Below are 18354 nucleotides of genomic sequence, written 5' to 3'. Positions count from 1 at the left end.
ATGACGCGCGGTCACGTAATAAAATTGGTGTTATTTACTAAAATGCCACTGCGCCAATCTAGTCAATAGATTGTTTTGATCGGACGATCTATAATCGTTCTCTCCGTTCTCACACTTTTGAGCGTTTTCTCTAAATCCTGACCCTTAGTTTTAAAATGTATTTTTATATTTTAATGTCATTTTATTTACTTTAATTTAATGTAATATTTTATTAATTAAATGTGCGGTTGTTTTGTTTAAAATATGTTTTATTTATTTAATGGATAATTTCTAGAAATAAAAAATATATAAAAGAAGAAATAGATTCTCCATGTGTTTGAGCACCCCTAGTGTTTGACCGTAAAATGAAGAGTGAAGTAGGAACCTTATGAACTACCCCTTCCACCCTTATATATCAGATCATACGTAGTGTGACGATATATACGGCCTTCTCCCTCCATGGCACACCATAGCGTGGCGGAACACCGCTACAGGTGGCGCTATGGGGGTGTGAAATGTTGCTGGCGTAATGATTTTCGCGACGTGAAGGAGGAGATGTTGCTACCATTTTTATTTTCATTCAATAAAAATAAAAATAATTAATAGAAAAATTAATGATGGGTATGAGCTTTATAACTATGCGCTCTAGTGATATAATATCTCACAAAACCCCCGAGTATCATGGAGCTTCACGTGTCGTATAGCGTCCCTAAAGGAATTTATGACTGCACCCTTGAGTAACATGGAGCTTCACGTGTCGCATAGTGTCCCTAATGCTAAAAGGTTTTATGACTCCACATGGGTCTAATAATATAAAGTATGAAACCGAAATTTGAGAATTACTACGTGCCAACATGTGATGATCACATGCGCAACATCATGCACTACGTGTTACAAAATTCAACCCCACAATTTTCCCATCGAATATTGCGATATTATTCGCTGTCTTTATTTACTTTTCTTTTCTCATATATTTTATATCCTTTTCAATTTTCTTGTACTTGCCACCCTGGAAATGAAAGCGAAACAATGTATATAAATACAAAATATAAAATCCAATAATAATATAATATAAGCACACCAAAAAAGAAAAAGAAAAGTTTCACTACCATAATTAATCAAATTGACAACAATACCCTTAACCGTTTATCAATTTTACAAATCATACCCCTTCACCTCCAATCTTCCGATAACTTCACCTGAAATTATATAACCGGAAAAATAAACAACCAAACCTAACAGAAAAAAAAAAACACGTGACGTAAGCAATCGTAAGCAACCTGTAACGGTTGCAACAACCTTCTTCCACCGTTTCTACCTCCGTGGCAGCAAATCTGTAATCGCCTGATATGCAAACACGATTGACTGATTGAATATTGATTGATTGACAGAAAGAGCGATGATGCGACGTCGTTTTGTAACCGTTTATATTAGGTTTTAGTTTTACACTTTAAGAATCTTCGCAGCTCGAACCACCGGATTTTCACGAGCGATCGCCTCTCGTCCGGCGGCCTTGTAATCATAGCTACAGTCATGCCGATCGGAGTAACGGTGATCTGAACAGAACGTTTCGCCGCACCGGCATCTGAATCCCATCAATCCGACCTTTCTCCGACAACCTGAGCACCGATTTATCACTCGTCTCTTCACCTTGCTTGAATCGTCCTCCGATAACTCTGTCGCCGTCGGAGCCGTCTCCGACGGCGAACACGAACGTGTCTTCCGATTCAGATCCGGCCGCTGCGGCGACGACGATCTGACGTTTTCAGATCTGGAATCTATAACAGCGGATCCTGTTTTCAGATCAGATCTATCCGGTGAAGACGATCTGACGTCATCGGAACCGGTGATTTTCGTCGGAATCGACGGTGTACATAAGGTTAGGGTTTCCGGAACTTTAAGCTGCTCCGTCTCTTCCTTCTCTCGTTTCTGAGCCATAACAACGGCGGCTGTGTGGCGGTGGTGGTCCGGCGAGTGTAGGAAATGAAGAAATGAAGAATTGATCGGGAAGTTATAGAGAGAGAGAATGAAGTGTGAATTTAGAGAGAGAGAGAGAGAGAGAGAGAACGGGGATAAAGAAACGTAAAGATTGTGAAGAAGTGGTGGTGGATAATGGTGGTGATGGAGAGTGGGGCCCAGAGGTTCCATTGGAACGCGTATCAGAGCATTCACATCCAAATAATCAAATTGTGTGTGTAGTGTTTTTAAAATATAAAAAGTATAAAAAATGGTTGTGAGTGGAGGAGAGAGAAAATGTTACTGTTCATCTGTATATTTGGGGGGACACTGTTCACCCCCTATAATTTTTTAATATATTTTGAAAGTGGTTGTGAGTGGAGGAGAGAGAAAATGTAATGATAAAGGTATAAACAATATTATTTAATTGAAAAAGGAGAGAGAAAATGTAGTGTTTTTTAGTGTAATTTAGGGTGAAAATATGGTGGATTGAATGTGAATGCTCTCAGAAGGTGTGAGTGATAATAAAGTGAAATGACGAAAAAGCCCATGTGGGTTGAGTGGGAAATGAAGGGAATTTAGATCAGCACTGACGTGGTTCGTTCAAGACTATGAGATATGTTCTACATTTAGCGGCCAGCTGAGCTGGTCATGTGAACCATACACGTGGATATTATTATTTATTATTTTAATTATTTTATATTTTTTGGACTGACTACTTTCTTTTTGTGTTTGGTCATCGCCCTCCCTAATTTGGGGAGCTTCATTGCCTCATTATGGTCAGACTATATTATCTTAGTCCTGGACACATGCTGGCTTCAGAGTTTGGCTTAGGCGTTCCCCTGGGAAACCATACTACCGACTGGCACTTGACAACCGTTGTTTCACTACAAGACTAGAACTCTCTAACGTAACACACAGTAAAACGAAAACTCAGGTGAGCTCTGGATTCAAACTGACATAACGCCTAGTTCAAATCCTTTATTGTCTTAATTCACCAAAATGACACAAAGCCTTACTTAAATCCTTCCTTGCCTATTTCACAAAAAAAACTGAAATAAATAGGGATTAAAGTTGAGATTCCGCTAAAAAATGAAGTTTCCTAGCATTGGCTACAAGTGAGAATTTTTAATTATTTATATGATCCTCTACGTTGGTTTATAATAAACGTAATGGATATACTTTCCGTTATCTTTGTAATATTATTTTTGAACGGTTTTATTTTTTATCTTTTATTTTTTTATACATGTTGGTGGTATGGTATTTTTAATATCTAATGGAAAAGATTTAGAAACTATCATAAAAGTGTTGTAGAAAAATAAATGATTTGTTGTATAGAACATCTTGCAATGTTCGAAATGTATATTAAGAGATCAATTTGGTTGGATGTAGAACCACACGAACATATAATTGAATACATTTTTTGTTTATGTTCGTTTATTAAGAATAGGTTATGTTCGTGTTTATTTTTGTTCATTCGTTTAAAACCTAAACGGATAATTTACCGAACGTAAACACACATAACTTAAGTGAATATAATTTAACAAAGAATAAACAACATACTTACCCATTACCCATTACCCATTACCCAATACTATAATTTTCAACATGTTTAGGCATAAAGGTGTTGTAACTTATGCATTGGGGTTTTTTAAAAAAAGACCTGATTTTTTAACTTTTAAACCAAAACTATTTGATTCTTTACATTAACCCAAAACTATTTGATTTTTTTTTTTACTTTTAACCCCAAAACTTTTCATGTTGTAACACCCCCCGTAACCCGGGTGATTGTGCACAACTGATACACTTACAGCGGAAACAAACTAAACTTTCATTAAAACTTATAATAGTCTGAGTATAACACTTTATTTATTTACAAACTTTTGGCAACTAAGAACTCCTTGATCTTCTAAAACTCCACAACTGTCAAGTAGTTCCTATAGCTTTCCTCATGACTCACATGAGATAAGTATACTCAAAACGACGTCAGATATATACTGGTGAGCTCATACTATACAATTTTTATAAAGACAGACCACAGTTTACATTATATGCATACACAATATGGGCATGTGACCACATTATAGTCAGGTTGGGCCTCATTGAACCTTATAGGTCACATTTGACTTGTCACAAACCACCGTACAAGAGACATACTGGTCCTCCAGCTGTGTCCCCCTACGGCCGTCACATAGGTATGAGTGTGTGTCGTTGGACCTTACAAGCACGAAGTGCCTGTGGGTACAACACCTTATTACCCTTCCCAGAGTGACACACCTCATTAAGCATAATAGGATCCCATATACCCCTACCGACACATGCATACTGCAACATTCTCATTATTACCAATTATGGACAAGTATACTATCACAGTTTAAAAGACAAATATGATGACTCACCTGATTAGCAATTGCTTAACAGCCGCTAGTAATACTGGGTTATGTCTCAAGGTCCTGACACAATTACATAATCCTAGATTAGGTATGGTACACCTAACTAGTCATTATCATGGTTGGATATTGGTTAAACCTACCTTGTTTAAGCATGGATGATCAGTCCATGCCTAACTAACGCTAGGCTACCCAATACCCGCCCCTGACAATAACCATAGTATCTAAAAATAATACTAACACTACTACTACTAATATATTATTACTAATAATAAAACTAATATTAACTACTAAAAATAAATAATAAATAACTAAACATAAACTTAAACGAGAGTATACCTCAAAACTATCTACGGCACGTTGATGTAGAGTTTCCCTACTCCTGCTCCTACTCGTGCTCCAAAAACGACTACTAACAACACCCAACGAGGTATCGTATACTCGGGATTCTCAATACTAAAGCGTTCCCGTTAAAACTTTGGTGTATCTAAAATTCTACAATTTATAACTCCTATATATATGTGAAGCAAGCAAGCACCTCAATGCTGTGGGACAATTAACGTGCTAGCTAGCTAGCTTAGTTATATTAATTCAGCTGCTTTACTCGTTTTTCTTGTATAACTTTTAAAATATGACGTTTTATAAAACGACGAATATGTCATTAGAACGAGCATATTTTTATCTACGTTTTAACCTAAGTTTCATTAAAAACGGAGTAAGGTAAAAAATAATATATTTAATTATTAATATTAACGGTCTCCTATATTAGCCAAGATTTGTCAAAATATTTCACCTTTCACACAATCATTTTACTCGTTTAACAATATATGAAATATAAATTACATATTTCACACGTTTATAACCAGCACATTAAGGTTCGGGGTATTACACATGTTTTGCAATTTAACTTCACAACTTTATAACTTTCAATTTTGGCCCTCTATACTTTTCACTGTTCGCAAAATTTTCGTTTTATGTTCTGTTCTAAATTTTGCAAGTTAACACGGCTCAACGTGCGCGTGTAGTTAAACGTTTTTACGTCATCTATTTTTTTCCCGTTGGACATGTATTTTTACGTTTCGGTTTGGTTTCTTCGCATTAACACGCCGCAACTTCAGTGTTGGTGATCGCTAACAGTAATGTGACATTAGTGTTCGCCCCCGCCACAACACGGGGGTGCTTTATACTTGTTGACTAAGGGGCTGTTTGGCAAGTGCTGAACCAGTAAGTGCTGAACCAGTAAGAGGCCTGAATGGGTAAGAGGCTCTGAACCAGTAAGTGCTGAACCATTAAGAGCTGTTTGGTTGTATCTCTGAATGACTGTGTAGAATGACTATTTTACCCCTCTGAACTATTATGTGCTGAATGAAATGTATCTGTTTGGCAAGAGCTCTGAATAGTGTACAGATTGATGAAAATTTTTAAAAGAAAAATACAAAACGCCATAGAAAATCCAAATTACACATCAATCCTTTAAATCCAAATACAAAACAACACAACATACGAAATCCAAATACAAATAACACAACTCTACATACATTTTTAATTTGATTCATTTGAAAGCAACTGATTAGCAATCTGGTTACGTAAATAAGTCATGTAGTCAATACCTTGTGAACCCCACTCTATGTCTTGAACTAGCAGGCCATCATTTTCCCCACTTTGCATTTCATGAAACATCGTGTTCTCATCATAGTCCATAAATAACTGATCATAAATATTGCATTTCCTTATAAAATTATGGACGGCGAAACAAGCAATCACAATGTCTCTTTGTATTGGAAAATAAAAGGGAGCCATTTGCTTTAGGATTGGGAATCTCGCCTTTAGAACACCGTATGCACGTTCAATGACATTTCTGAGTTGTGAATCTCGCCTTTAGAACACCATTTGCTTTAGGATTGGGAATCTCGCCTTTAGAACACCATTTGCTTTAGGATTGGGAATCTAACTATAATCTCATCGTCCGGATCCATAAGGTACCTATCATAACATAAATAAACAATTATATCATAACATAAATAAACATAACATAAATAAACAATTATATCATAACATAAATAAACGTAACATCCATAACATAACATCCATAACATAACATCCAAAACATAACATCCAAAACATAACATCCATAACATAACATCCAAAACATAACATCAGAAACATAACATCCATAACATAACATCTAACCCAAAAAAAAAATTAAAAAAACAATCAAAGCACAATCTTAGTTAAACAATCCATACTTCGCTCCCGCATTCTTAACCCATTTCTCACAATTCTGCGGCTTAAGACGTACCCACAGTTTCCTAAGATCGGCACTCTCACCAAAAAGCAAAAGCGCTGTTTCGTATTTCGCATCCGACTCATCCCAACCCAATGTCTCCAACTTCTCCAAACATGCATCCATATCATCAGAAAGTGTGTGTTTCTCAATCATCATCTTTGCCAACTTGCTAATATCTTCACCAACTTCTATAAGCTGTGACTCTAATGTTGCCTTATGTTTTCGTTTCTCTCCTTTTTCTTTTTTTTGGGACCGAATACTTGACTCCTCACTAACACCTTTACCTGGGGAATCCACTTGAGTGCATTCGACATCCATACCATCCAAATTGTGCTCATTCACTTCCTCGGAAGGATGAGGAAGCGTAGAACTTGGCCCCCAACTATCAAACCCATTTGAAGTAGACCCCTCAAACAATTGACAACAAAGCTCGGGGAAAGCAAGTGGCGCACTTCTCAAAGCTTCTACATACTTGTTAGACTGTGTGAAGAAATATTTTAAAATACTATAAAATTAATGAAATATACCACTACTAATTATTAGTATAAAACAGATACCTTCATCTCAATTTGCCACTCTTCTTCTGACAAGTTAAAGCTGTTTGTAACTGGATCATAGACATTCCCGGTTTTGTTTTTAAGCTTTAACCAAGCTGCAAATTTTCCTTTTAGAAAATCATAGTGATTCTTCATTTGACGTTGTTCCACTATGAAATTATGTTGTGTTTTCAAATTTTCAGCTACAGTTTTCCATGACGCTTGTTTAAGACTACTTCCTTCACGTCCATTAACGGTTATTTGATGAACACATGCTTCAAGAAAGGTTTTTTCAACACCTTCTTGCTTCCAATTAATCCTAATCCTTTTTGCCATTTCTTTGCCATTTCAACATACAAGATAACCACAATCAAACATACAACACAAAGAAAACATGTATCTTTACAACATAACCATTTACAATCATACCATTCTACATATAACATCAATGAACATAACCATTCTACATATAGAATCAATGAACATAACCATTCTACATATAACATCTATGAATTTTCAACATACAACATAACCATTCTATATATAACATCTATGAATTTTCAACATACAACATAACCATTCTACAAATAACATCAATGAACATAATAATGAGTAAAATATTGAAAAAAATATAAGAAAAAACTAATAAAAAAATTCAGAAAAATAAACAAATCCATAAAAAAACCTAAACAAACTAAACTACATCAAAATAATGAGTAAATTAAATGAAAAATCAGTTTAATAAAAAAAAAGGCAAGAAACGAACCTGGGTGGGATGGAGGAGCAGGAGGCGGCGGGAGGTGGTGAGGGCGGCGGCCGGAGACGCGGAGAGCAGGAGAGGAGGAGGAGTGCGGAGGTGGTGAGGAGACGAGGAGGAGGTGGCGAGAGGTGGTGAGGAGGAGAGGAGGAGGAGGCGGCGGAGGTTGTGAGGAGCCGAGGAGGAGGTTGCGGGAGGTGGTGAGGAGGAGAGGAGGAGGAGGCGGCGGGAGGTGGTGAGGGCGGCGGTCGGAGACGCAGAGAGGAGGAGACGAGGTGGGGGGCAGAGGTTTTGAGAGCTAGGGTTTTTCTTGTGCATCAGATGTGAAAGGGGAGGTGAAAGGGGGGCAACTAATGTCTTTTTTTTATTCAGCATGTTAATAGAACTGAATGATTCAGCACTGAATCATTAAGAGGTTTCCCATTAAGAGGTATAACCAAACAGCCCCACCTCTGTCCGAATAAGAGGTCTACCTCTTAATGAATCATTAAGAGGGTTACCAAACAGCCCCTAAATATAAATGAACATAAAGTAATTGTTTATATAAGTTAGTGATTAATTACCACAAATTCCATTGGAAAACCCATTTTTATTACTAGAAAGTCCAACTACCAACTAGTTATTTTTATATAAGTAGTAGAAGGTTTTTTATATTTAATATTTATATAAAAATAACTATTTAAAATAAAACGAACAAAACTTGTGTTCATTCCTTATAAATGAATTTGGGTTGATATAGCAATAACCTCATTGTGGTAATACTAAACAAAAATGATACATGAGGAATCAATGTTGGCAAGACTCAAAAGTCTAATTAAATTTGGTGGGTTGGGTCTTGGGAGGAAACACATGTATATTTTCACTGTGTCTCAAAAGAAGAGTGGTGTTTTGTGTGTATTGTTAAAATTACATAATATTTACTTTCAGTTTAATCTCAAAATAATACAAGAGTCAATTAATTTGTTGTTTCAATTATTTTTTGTGTTACATATGGCTGGATTAAATATGGGCTAACTGGGAGCTGCTGTGGAGCATGGGCTTAAGTTGCTGAGCATAATGGGCTAGAAGTTAATGATGCATATGGGCTTGGAGCATTATGGGCTTAGTGAGCAGATATTATAACAAGGTTATAACAACCAACAAGTGGTTGTTACAACGCTCGTATTTCTCCGGGTATGGACTATATCCAATTCATTTTCTTGTTGAAACCAACAAAATAAGCAGTGAAATCAACATTCCAATCCCATCAAGATTTCATTCCATTATGTGAAACGAACACTACCTTAGGGTTGGGTATTCTGTGTTTGATTGTTTGTGATACCAGTGATTTTGACATGTATTGAGAGAGAATACGGTGGAGAAGATGAAGATAAGAAAGAAAGAGTTAGTTGATTATATATTGAGGTTAGAAATCTAGCTTAACCATCATCTTCAATCGGAGAGAAACTTTTGGTAAGCATTCTTTGGCCTCATTTTCTTGTTTATCATGTTTCGGGCTTTTGGTAATCTAGAGAATTGATACTAAGGGCTAGATTAAATGAATGAACCCTTTTATTAATGGGTTAGAAATCATCCATTTGGGTGTATATAAAAGGGTAAAATGATAGCATTGGTGGTGAAGGTTAAACCCACAAAATGGCAAAAAAAAAAAAAAAGCATAGCATTTGATAGATTTGCCTAGTTAATCTTATTTCTTCCGATGGTTGGTTTTCATAAGCTTAGAAAATGACACATTGTGATTTTTCCCTTAAAAAGCAATAAAAAGGGTGAATACTGACTTGAACTAATGATTGATACACGTTGGCGAAGCTTAAACGAAAAATCAGTGAGGGCCGGATTCTCTAAGATCTTGTAACACGTTGGCCATACGTCCATGTGTTGTTAACATCAAAACATTTTCATTTTTCATAAAATATACATACACGAAATAAGTTAATTTATTTTATAATAGAGGTGTACATCTAATAATCTCATCTATAGAATGTTCACTCATTTCTGATGTTATGGTAATATAAAGTGTACAACTTAATACCTTTAGTTACAAATTCTAAAGAAAACAAATGATTAATTGATTACTTAAATAATAAAATCAGCATCATTAACATTTTTATAATCAAAAGACGATTTTGTGAGGCAAGATATCCCTTAGAAATGATACGATATACATTGAACTTCCATCGAATACTTGAACCACTTTAGGAAAAAAAAAGGATAGAAAATTCATCCACATGTGTGAAAAAGGTCAGACAGTGAGACCAAGAATTAAGCCCAATTGGGCCTTTTAGTTTTATGGCCTTAGGGGCTGTTTGTTTACCTCTTAATGAGGCTCTTAATTGTTCAAACCTCTTACTGGTTCAGCACTTAATAATTCTGACTGTTTGTTTCACGAGCAGGTGTCTGAATGGTTCAGACATTTGCCTCTGAATGGTTCAGATTTATACAAAGTCTGAATGGTTAAGACCTCTAATCTGAATTAGTCAGACATTTGTCTCTGAATGGTGAAACATTATACAGGCTCTTAGTGGTTCAGAGCTCTTACTGGTTCAACACTTAATGGTTCATACCTTTTACTGGTTCAGCACTTAACCATTCAGATGTTGCCAAACAGCCCCTTATAATATCTAACTAGATTTTTATCTAGTTAGATGCGCGACAACATTGTGTTTGTAACTTCGTTACACGCTTTACGATGATGACATTAACATGTGACGTCCGCACGTGGCATGATTTGTTTTTTACTTTGTCACACATGTCACGTTCGTAACATTAACGTGGTTAGGCATATATAAAGAAGAGTATAATATCTTCCACGTTATAGTGTAAAGTCGTAAAAGTAACTTAAACAAAAGAATTGAAATGTTGGAGAAAATGAAGTCTTAGGTTATTAGGTAGAAAAAAGTGTGTGTGTGTGTGGGGGGGGGGGGTCAAAGTTGATAATTATCAAAAGTTATGGATCAATATGTCACTTACCTAAAGATGAGTATTGAATGTATAGAATCTCTAAAGTTGAAGGCTCGCGTTAAAAAGGCATGGCTGGAACGGCCGACCATGCCTTTTAAGATATATCAGTTATTACCCGTGCGTTGCGGCGGGGGACTCCGTTAGAACCTAGTCGATACTGGCTCGGTTTGTTACAGGACTGCTCAGGTACTGATACGGTACCACCAATTAGGATTGCAACTGGAAACAAAACCTCAAATATTACCGTAACATGAAGAAAAAAATTTATATCAACACGTGTTCTGTTCGTTGGCTTTTTTATTATTTAACTAAAAAGCTATATTATTTTTTTCGTATTTTATTTAGCTAAATAATTAACAAAAAATCACTAATGACTTAGTGGTATAGTGTTTGTCTCACCACAAAATTAATGTAAATTCAGATACTTGTAAGTGTAATTCTGGATGGAAGTTTGATGTAAAAATAATTGTTGTTAAAAGAAATTAAAAAAAGCATTAGTGTAACAATAAGAAAAAATAAAATAAAAATTCAAGTGAATAGTCATATAAATATAGTACGTTGTGAGTCATGATTACATATTTTTACAAAGGATATGTAGTTAAAAACAGAAAACATGAGCAAGGGTTGAACCTTTGAAGTCATACGTTTACTTTATTATACAGTATAGATTTGCAACAATATTGCATTAGTTTCCTATACATAGTTGCAGTCCTTTTCACTTTAAATCTAAAAAAATGATACATGTATGATGTATGAAACCAAACTTTATTTGCCTTCCGAATGAGATCCAAATCAAATCTGCAAATATGGCAATTAACATTTGGAATAAGAATAAAATCAACAAAAACATGTATTGATTTCTTTAGAATACTATATTAACAATGCATATATTCACTTATATTATAGTGTAAACAACATATTAGGCATAAAACTTGATTGAAATTAGCTGTGGAAATTAGTTGTGAAACTTGATTTAAGTTATTGATTTTAGTTGAAACTTTAGTTATTATTGATTCTCGTCCGTAATAATTTCCGTGTCAGTGATACTAATTTGTTTATTGCCATTAATTTTTACAATTCTTTCTAACTGTTTTAGTATATTAGACATGTCAAGCGAGTTTTTTCCCTTTCAAATATCTTGGTTTGACGGTCGGAGCGAACATGAATCGGGTCGCCAATTGGAAGCCGGTGTACGGCATTTTTGATGCTAGATTATTAAAGTGGAAAGCTTCATTACTTTCTATCGGCGGAAGGGTTACATTAATCAAATGGGTGCTTGAAAGTTTGCCTAGTTATTATTTATCTTTATATAAGACGCCGGTCCAAGTCATCAAGGATCTGGAAGCAAAAATAAGGAATGTCCTTTGGGGTGGTGACGGTTCGATCAATAAACTTCATTGGGTTGCTTGGGATCGGGTCTCTTTGCTGAAAAGTAGTGGGGGCCTCGGTCTGACTAAATTAAAAAATGTTAATACGTCTTTGCTTGCTAAATGGTGTTGGCGATACATATCGGATAAGAGTAACAAGAAACTGTTGGGATTCTATTCCGGCGAGAAAATCAATGGCTGGTGTTTGGTGTAACATTGCAAACTTAATGGATAAAACTGTTGTGGATGGGACCCTGTTACGAATTTTTTTTAAAGTTTTGTCGGGAATGGGGAGAAGACGGCCTCTAAAAGACAAGTTTCCGGAGTTATTTAAAATGGAAACAGTTAAAAGATGTCGTGTTAGTGATAGGATCCGGATTCAAAATAACGGTCGAAGGTTCGTTTGGCAGTGGAGCGGGTTTATAGTGGCTGGGTTGAAGTATATGAGTTGCTGAATCTTTGCAGTTTATTGCATCAGTTTGAGCTGAACCAGAATAGAGATCGTTGGGTTTGGATAGGAGTTTATTGAGGATGAGGAATTCAGTGTGGGGGCCGTAAAGCGTTTACTCGATAAAAAAAGGATAAATAATAATGTTTATATTCCTGAATGGGGCAAGTGGATTCCTAGCAAGTGCAACATTTTTATTTGGAGAGCTGAAATAAATAAAATTGCGGGGTGGACGACTCAGTTTGCGGGTTATGTGGTGAAGGTGGTGCAACTGTAGAGCATCTTTTTTCACATCTTGCTTCATATCATCCTTGCTGTGGTTTCAAATTAGTCGCTGGTGCAAGCCCCAATTTGTTTATTTTCTCGTTTTAAGGCTTGCTGGAATTGCATATATATGTCGGTTTGAAAGGGAATAAAAAGAGGTGTTTAAGGGATTAATTAGGCTTAGATGTTGGAGTATCTGGAGAGCTAGGAACGTGCCAAGTTTAACAACAAGCACGTAAAGGTCGAAGAAACCTTTAGTGAGATTAAGTCGATGGGTTTTTTTGTGGTTTAATAGTATATCTAAAAATGTTTCGATTACTTTACAAGATTGGTGTAAATTTGTAAATATGTAGGTTTTGTTGTTGAGGCCGGCTCGTTTTGAGGTTGGCTTGGTGTTAAAAAAAAAAAGAGAATCATGGTGGTACTAAGAAACTTGCAAGCAAAGAGAAAGATACATAATTACAATACAACACCAGGAATGGGATCAAATACAAACACTTAAGTTTGTAAGAACCATAAGAACCAATACATAATTGACAAGTGTCCATCAATAAAAAATTAGTTTAGGGGTAATTTAGACTTTTTGACCATATTTATTTATAACTAATTAAAAATAATTACAAAAAATATAATCAGCACAACACTATATAATTAGCACAACATCATTAATCGTTCTTCATTATCAGCACATCGTCCTCGAATCGTTCTCCATTATCAACATAAACGACATTAGCACAACATCTTCAATCGTTCTCCATTATCAGCACACCGGATGTGCTGATTATATCTACTTTTGGTGTTTGTTTGTATTATTTTGTAATTAACACATAATCAGCACCTTATTAGCACAAATATAAAACACCTTTTGTTAACTTTTTTTAAAAAACACTTTTATAAATACAAAAAGGTATAGCAATATGGTACTCATATTAAAGATAAAAAAATACTTGATTTTATGGTATATATTTTTAAAAAAAATAATGAAGTATATAAAAGTTATTTTAGTTTAAAAAACCTTGGTGGAATTTGTATTTAATAGAAAATGGTCAAATGACTAGCAATTTTACAAAATTACCCCTAATTTGTTAGTAGTAATTTTTAATTATAAGAGTTTTATTTATAATCAAAATCAACCCTTGATTTAAATTAACAATGGTTCAGATCTGTTCTTACGGTTCTTATAATTAGCACTGTTTGTACAGGATCTCAACCCTACAACACCAATGATCCAAATTTAACAAATAAAGCAAAGTAAAGCAAATAATTTAAATAAAGTCGCCTAAACAATAAATTATGCATTCACAATAGTTTCTTCATTTCACATGCCAACTTAAAAATGCAGAGAAAATAATAAAGTTTTCATTCATTTAACATCCATATGAGATATTCTATTTTATTATTGGGAATATGCCACAGAATAGTAATGAAGTTTTAGGAGTGTTCCAATTAGGTCACTAATAAAATTTATTGTTCTAATTAGATCATTCTACTTTATTTTGGTGTTCTAATGCTAGATATTTTACCTGAATAGCAGGTTATAGTCCTACATGACATTTATTTATGGTTAGTTGTTTATCTTCTTTTATGATTCTAATTTAAATGCTTTTGATGTAGGAGTAATTAGTACTTTCTTTCATTAAAAATTTACCGACATCTAACTATTTTTCAAGATTTTATAAAAATTTTGAGAACTTTTTAGAGATTTTGAAAAAAAATCACATTTTTTAATTTTTTCGCATTTTTTTAACTTTTCTACAATTTTTAAAAAAAATTTAAATCTATTTCGCATTTTTTTCTAACCCATTTGGCATTTATGTGCCATGTCAACAATTCTTTTAAATAAAAAACCTAAATAAATGTCATGTAGGATGGATGACCTTCTATTTAGGTAAAATATCTAGGATTGAAACATCAAAAGAAAATTGAATGACCTAATTAGAACAAAAAAAATTATGAGTGACCTAATTAGAACACTCTTGAAACTTGGTTACTATTGTACAAAGTTAACCCTTTATTATTTATCCCAAAAATATATGGTAGAGAGCAATCTCTTTATTTGATATGTTACTATTCATCTCCAACTTAAATGTTGTGAACGTATAAAAATCGAGAAACAAGAAAATAAGTGTTTGTGAGTAAAATGAAGATAAAAATTGGCATATTGTTTGTTTTGGTTGGATAGTGGGTTTAGTGTGATATGTTTGTCTTGGGCAGTAGAATTGGCATTTGATGTGGTTTATCCTCTTCTAGAAGCCTTATTGTTGGAAACTTAGTTTTCAATGTTGATGATATGGTTTGGGTTTCTTGGCTATGATGGTACACGTCGTATGACATGGCAATTTTTATTACAGTCGTGTCGTATCTAAGCCTTAATAGCTTTACATGCATCTTACTTATTGCTAATTGATAGTATCTATACTACCTTATTAAACAAACTAGGTTTTCTACCCTTTTGGTAATTTTACATTATGTACACATTTTGAAGCAACATGTACAAAATAACCAAGCCATTAAGCAAACTAGGTTTTCACCGGTGGTGTTTCTGGAGGAGTGTTAGTTCCTTCATGTTTTTTTTATATTAATCAAATTATTGTAATTATTATTTAGTTCTTCTGATTTTTTTTGTGTTTATCTTTACTGATTAGAAATTTGTGATTTGTAAACTAATCATATGATTTAAATTGTAAATCGACTTGTTTAACTGTTATATGAATGTTGAATTAAATGAGTTTCAGTTAAAACTTTTGTATGGGTCATATGGGTGCCTTTAACAGTAGCTTGTTTCATGTGGAGATAAATTTAAGATCGCATCACGGTTGCTAAATATTTGAGCCATAGGGGTATTTTGGTAATCTATGTGATCTGAAATCTTTGCTTAAAGGATGAAGAGTTTGTGATCTGCAAATCCATGTTATCGGATTTTTTTCTCATGATATTCTCTGTTATATGCTTCTTCGCCCTCACGTAAGTATCCTCGTATCATCCTCTCAATTTCAACATATTTATGTTACATAATGCTATGTGTGTGTGTTCTAGATCATCCTCATATCTTGTTTTAAGGTTCACTACAATGAGTGTGTTCTGAGTTGTTAATAAGGAAGTTATTTCAGTTAGTGCTTGTAATTTGTCTTATTTTTTTCAGAAACTTTTTTAATGATGAGTTGAATTGGTCAATGAATTTTATGATAGAGTTAATTGCCATTTTAGTCCCTGTGGTTTGGGCCATTTTACCAGTTTAGTCCAATAATTTCATTTTTAACATATGGATCCAAAAAGGTTTCATCGTTGCCATGTTGGTTCAACTGACTTAACTCCATCCATATCTGTTAAAGCTGCCAAGGGCATTTTTGTCAGATATTGATGGAGTTAAGTTAGTTGGACCAAAATGAAATGACAAAAATGCCCTTGGCAGCTTTAACAGATATGGATGGAGTTAAGTCAGTTAGACCAAAATGGCAACGATGAAACCTTTTTGGATCCAGATGTTAAAAATGAAACCTTTGGACTAAACTGATAAAATGACCCAAACCACAGGGACTAAAATGGCAATTTACTCTTTATGATATGTTTGAATTATTATTTTTGTTATGAATCGAAATTGATGGTATTGTTGCTTTTGAAGAACATAGATGGCGAAGAACCGGGGTGCAAACGAGCTGAGTTACTCGCGAGCTACTCGAGCTCGAGCTGACTCGCAAGCCTAAACGAGCTTTCTGTTTATATATATTTTTTAATATATTAAGCATATATTTATATAATAATAATTACCATTTATATAAATATAAAAAAATAACTTAATTATATGTATAATAATAATTATAATTAATATAAATTAATTAATAAATACTAAACGAGGCGAGCCCGAGCCGAGCTTGAGCTTGAAAATTTACTTTCGAGCCGAGCTCGAGCTTTTGAAATAAAGCTCGAATCGAGCCGAGCTCGAGCTTTCATATGTTAAACGAGCTCCAGCTCGAGCCTGGTCGAGCTACTCGGCTCGTTTACACCCCTAGCGAAGAACCATACGACATGCAACCAGTTGTACAAGGTTCACTGGCATCAAAAAACCACGGAAACACCATCACACCAAATGTATGTGCTCTTAATTTGTAGGTAATGTTTATTTTAAGTTCATCAATTTTACGAGTTCAATGTTGATCTTTTTGGATATTGGTTTACTTTTGTTGGAAGGCTTCTTGGTCCTAGAGGCAATTCGCTAAAACGGGTCGAGGGTACAACAGACTGGCAGGTGTATAGAAAAGGAAAAGGGCCGATTAAGGATCGAGAACAAGTAATTTTATAATGTTGAGGTTTATTGCATATATGAAATTGGAATTTGTTTCTTAAATTTAATATTTGTTTATGTATGATTTTTAAATTTTTAAATTTGAAAGAAGAGAAGCTAAAGGGAATAATTCATTTATTAAACCCTCTCCTTTTAACCCATTATCAATGCTTTTGTTCATTTTTTGGATTTTGCTTCTTTTTTCATCACATGAGAAATTCATCGGAAACTTGGTGTGCAGTTGATTTCGTGAATAGTTTACAGAATAATTTCAAAGGGTTTAGCGATATCTTGGTTGAACCAGGTAATTGATCGGCTTGGCTACAAAGTTGCTGAAAGTCCTATATGGCGATGACGAAATATTCCAAGCTTGACGAAGGTGGTTCACGGTGTCGATAGTGGTCTATATTTAGTGCTTTAGCGAAAAGAATAGTGGTGGCCTTAACACAGTGTTTCAGTGGTCGATTCATGATTCACGTTTGTAGAAAAACTTAAGGCAGGTTTTGTAAACTGGTGAGTTTAGTTACCAAATAGGAAGATGTTTGGTAATTGTGTTTACGAATCGTCAGAGCTTCGACGTGTGTCATGGATAGCAGAGAACCGATGAATGTGTCTGGGTTTCTTGGAAACGAGTGACGAACACCGAATTTATAGAGTTGAAAAAAAAAGGATTTATTAGAGAATTAAGGTTAAAATTAAGGTTAACACGGAAAGAGGGAAAAGGGGATTAAAAAATAGGGTTTAAAAACATAGAAAAGGTTTCATTATTATAATTAACAGAAAAAGACAAGATTGCCTCTGATTTAACGGAGTTCATGGATGAGGTTAAGTCATATGGACCAAAATGGTAATGGTGAAAATTTTTAGACCTATAGGCTATAAATAAAACCTTTGGAGTATACTGGTAAAACTTTACCTTTAGAAAGAACGTGAATTAAGCGTCTAATCATAACTACAACAAAAACTACAAATGTATTATGCGATTTCACACTTCTCCTACTTAATTTATATCCATAATTGATGGTTAAAACAGTAAAACGATATTCACATATTATCAAATACATGGGTTATAGCCGTTTTATAGCCTTAATAGGCAGTCCCCATTGTCTGGATCTTACTTCAGGCCC

General features: G+C 34.6%; 2 protein-coding genes across 2 annotated transcripts; both read right to left on the bottom strand.

Moving 5' to 3' along the window:
- Positions 1–1015: 1015 nt before the first annotated feature.
- LOC110898648 (zinc finger A20 and AN1 domain-containing stress-associated protein 5) lies at positions 1016–2134 on the bottom strand. Its single transcript, XM_035982064.1, has 2 exons — positions 1260–2134; positions 1016–1178 (listed from the first exon to the last, which is right to left on the bottom strand). The coding sequence occupies exon 1, from the start codon at positions 2125–2127 to the stop codon at positions 1423–1425; it is 705 nt and encodes a 234-aa protein (XP_035837957.1). The 5' UTR covers positions 2128–2134; the 3' UTR covers positions 1016–1178; positions 1260–1422.
- Positions 2135–6504: 4370 nt separating this feature from the next.
- LOC110902974 (L10-interacting MYB domain-containing protein-like) lies at positions 6505–7988 on the bottom strand. The gene is made up of 3 exons (XM_022149246.1): positions 7915–7988; positions 7170–7486; positions 6505–7092 (listed from the first exon to the last, which is right to left on the bottom strand). Exons 2-3 carry the CDS (start codon positions 7482–7484, stop codon positions 6553–6555), a joined length of 855 nt encoding a protein of 284 aa, XP_022004938.1. The 5' UTR covers positions 7485–7486; positions 7915–7988; the 3' UTR covers positions 6505–6552.
- Between the last annotated feature and the right edge of the window lie 10366 nt (positions 7989–18354).

This window comes from Helianthus annuus, chromosome 13 (assembly GCF_002127325.2).
Source record: "Helianthus annuus cultivar XRQ/B chromosome 13, HanXRQr2.0-SUNRISE, whole genome shotgun sequence".
Lineage (NCBI taxonomy): Eukaryota > Viridiplantae > Streptophyta > Magnoliopsida > Asterales > Asteraceae > Helianthus > Helianthus annuus.
The sequence above is the reverse complement of the archived record's forward strand: the minus strand, read 5'-3'. Positions and strand labels throughout refer to the sequence as shown.